General features: G+C 49.6%; 1 protein-coding gene across 1 annotated transcript; it reads left to right on the top strand.

Moving 5' to 3' along the window:
- The first annotated feature begins 511 nt into the window (after window positions 1-511).
- LOC147883340 (VQ motif-containing protein) lies at window positions 512-2,325 on the top strand. The gene has a single exon (XM_087399665.1). The coding sequence runs from the start codon at window positions 718-720 to the stop codon at window positions 1,783-1,785; it is 1,068 nt and encodes a 355-aa protein (XP_087255791.1). The 5' UTR covers window positions 512-717; the 3' UTR covers window positions 1,786-2,325.
- Window positions 2,326-3,436: the final 1,111 nt, after the last annotated feature.

Raw genomic sequence — 3,436 nt, 5'->3', positions numbered from 1 at the left:
GACACAGTGTACCACCTGTCAGCCCCGTTATCGCATAGGTGCGAAGTCCTACGTGGTCACCCCCAAAAGGGCCAAGGTCCCTCATCAGACGAGCCCATTTTGCGGTGGATTTTCGAACAGGTGCGAACTCTGACGTAGCCACGGTGTGGGCAGGGTGCGTCCGACGTGGAGAAGAGTAAGCGTGCGTTGCAGGTGCGAGGTCCGACGTGGAGAGTGGGCCCCACACGGTCCCCGGGGGTGACGGGTGTTGACCGGGCAAAGCGGCCCTGTGTACCACAGGATCAGAGGACGAGTCAACGGCACACGTGCCCTAATGACCGGTCCGTCCGGTCGCCCGGTTACACGGGGTCGCCGCCAATTCTAGCGGCAAGCAAACGCTCAACACTGTCGGCGGCCGCTATAATCCATCGGGGGCTGCTAAATTTAGGTGGGTCCCGTCATTTTGGAGGTTCTACTACTATAACCGGTGGTCGTAAGCTGACCTTTCTTCTTCTTCTGGTTCACCTTCTTCTTCTTCTTCATCGTCTTCATCTTCTTCTTATTTTTCTGTCGAATGGCCATTTTGCAAGCTCTCGCCATAGCCATGGAGCTCGAGCTTTTTCTGTTGAGTTCGCCATAGCCCACCTTGCTCTGCTTCGCCATAGCCGCCGAGCTTTGCTCAAGCTCTTCCTTCGCCATAGCCTATGCTTCCCTCCTCCTCCTCCTCCTCCTCCTCCCATGGATCCTTCCCCTCCCCCTGCTGCTGCTGCTTCGGCTGCTGCTGCCCCTCGCGTCTTCGTCCCCATCACCCCCCCCGATTCCTCCCTCCCCACCACCTACGCTGTCCTCCAGTTCCTCGGCTTCTCCTCTCCCCCTGACATCTCCCCCTCCTCCTCCAAATCCTTCGCCCTCGCCCGACCGCATCCCCATCAGCAGCAGCAGCAGCAGCAGCTCCACCTCTCCTGGCCTGCTCCTCCTCCCGCTTTCCCGGAGCTTCCTTCCCCTCCCCCCTCCGGCCTCGTCAAACGGACTTCCCCCCTTTCGGAAAATAGCAGTAGTAGCGGTGACAGCAAGGACAGCAGCAGGGAGAAGGACAAGAAGTTCGTCTCGCTCAAGCCCTCCCCCATGAAGAAGGCGGGAGTTGCGAGTGGCGTGCCTAGCTCCCCTGGAGGCAAGAAGTCCCAGAGGGCAACCGCAATCTCAGTCTCTCACACGGAGAGAGAAACTATCGTACACACACATTGCTCCAATTTTCGCGAAGTCGTTCATCAGCTTACAGGAGCCTCCAGCAAAGATAAGGATTTACTGCCGGTGACGCTCCCTGCCCGGGTTTATAAACATGGCGGCGATGGTGGATGTAGCAAGCAGGAGAACGGTGTTAAAGCTGAAATCGGGCCGGGAGCGAGGACACCAGACCTGGGTCCTCGAAAACCAGCTACTAAGCTTCTCGAGAGAAGAAAAACGCTGAAGAATCTTGACAGACTCACCACGAGCTGCAGGGAGCTTCCTCCATTGGTGCCTAGCCCAGTAACTCCTTTGGCCTCCGACTTCGAAAAGATCTGTCTTCCATTGACACCAACAACCAGCCAGGGAAGCACCACCGTTTCCTTCCCGCCGAAGGAAAACACTCCAACCGAGAATCCTTGCGTTAATATTCCTCGCGTAATCGAGAGTGGGGCAGTTACAGAAGATCTGGCCATCGCAGGAAAGGGCTTCTTCTTGCACTCCCAAAGACCAAGGAAAAACGATCCGACGCTGCTGAATCTATTCCCAGAGTCTCCGGCATGTAGCCCAAGGGAGCAATAGTCTCCATGCCCATCTCCTCTTTGAAATTAGGCTTACTAAGTGACGTTATATAAATTATTAGGACGCACGAAGCGAAAGCGAAGTGGAATCAACGTCTCCAGATCTGAGGGAAGCAGGGTTGAGGTCGCAATTTTGATCAAGAGGGGGCTAATTTTGCAGTCTTCTCGTTTTGTGATCGGATATCAGCGACACGGAAAGGTGTCAATTCCCGTCCGACAGCAGGAACTGGTGTTTGGAGCAGGAACTGATGTTTGTAGCTACGAGCTTGGAAGGGGAGCAGGAATTGAGCATCCCCTTGAGCTCTGCGCAAACATTGGGATCCTAATCGGTCATCTGTGCTCTTTTTTCCTTTTGTGGTGTGTTGGGTGTAGTGATATTTTGTTGGGGAATAGCTGTGATAGCTGGAGAAGCAAGAAAGAGATGATCAACTTTGATGAACGACGTTCAGTATCACTCTGCGAAACCATTGGATTTCTCTCCGGGCTATCTTTCCGTATGAAGTCTATTTTATACTTCTCTAATAGCCATACTGAGCTTCAAATTCAAACAAGGATGATTAACTAGTGGCTCTCGTGCAAATTGTTACGTTGCAATTTTGTTCTTCCGTTGGCTCATCTTTTGTTGTCCAGCCTCTGTTTTTTGCCTGTTCTGTTGCTTTGAAAATATGTAATTCCAGCTCTGGTCAATTTGTCTGTCTTGTTCCTTGTCTTGACAACCAATTTCAAAATCTTTTAGCTTCTTGGGTGAACCTTTTTGGGAGTAGGATTGCCAAGGTTGAATTGCTATGAATTAGCCGTTACCCAGGTTCGAACTTCCCAAACTAATGTTGTGAAGGAAGCCACGCAAATCTCGAGCACTCAATTTGGACCTAACGAATTGCACACGAAATGCATGACCTTCTCCTAAGATTGAGGATAAGAGTAGAGGATAATTGTAAAAACAGTAGAAGATCTTTCAAAGGCAGCTTTCTCTGTGCCTTTTGGTGGTCTTCTTATATTCTAAATCACACCCCATAGGAAACAGCACTTCATGCATTCCGTGGCAATAACCGAGCCTACCCTTTAGGCCTTATGAGTATCAAAGTGTCTTTAGTTTAATAAAAGTTAAACGTGGGTGTTGAGTTGCTCATGGATGTATACTTTGTTAACAATACTACCAAAAGAATTACAGAAAAACCCTAAAGGAGCTTATGGGATCCTAAACCTACTATAATAGGTATTACCCTTTGAAGAAGATGCTTTTGGTGTTTATGCTTTCTCTATTCTCACTTAAACTCTTTTTGTTAGCACTACCCCATTAGGGGTAGAACTCTAGCTACTACAAAGTTTCTTTTTAAGACCCTTTGAAAGCGGATCAACTCGAGTTCTATTCAGCCACTTGGGGCAGTACTGTAGGCATGTGTGTGCCCCTTGTTGTTTATGCTTTCTCCTAGTTTCACACTATTTCTCTCTCTTCGTTGTTTATGTTGTCCAGTAGTCTTACACTCCTTCACTCACTCAAGATGTTGAGTCAAAATGCCATCGTGGTATTAAAATTGCTTTTGGGAGTCCCCTCACTAGCCCTCACATAGCTTGACTTACATGAACACCATGCTTTCCAAGGCTTGTTGAGCGTAATTACAATCAAGAGGATTGTTATTTTCTCTTGGGTT

This window comes from Dipteris shenzhenensis, chromosome 28 (genome assembly GCF_047967505.1).
Source record: "Dipteris shenzhenensis isolate YYH24624 ecotype China chromosome 28, Dip_SZ_1.0, whole genome shotgun sequence".
NCBI lineage: Eukaryota > Viridiplantae > Streptophyta > Polypodiopsida > Gleicheniales > Dipteridaceae > Dipteris > Dipteris shenzhenensis.
Note: the sequence above shows the minus strand (reverse complement) of the source record. Positions and strands in the feature narration are given on the sequence as shown.

Bases quoted from the DNA above. Each gene is read 5' to 3' on its own strand.
- LOC147883340 (XM_087399665.1), top strand. From the start codon at position 718: ATGGATCCTTCCCCTCCCCCTGCTGCTGCTGCTTCGGCTGCTGCTGCC.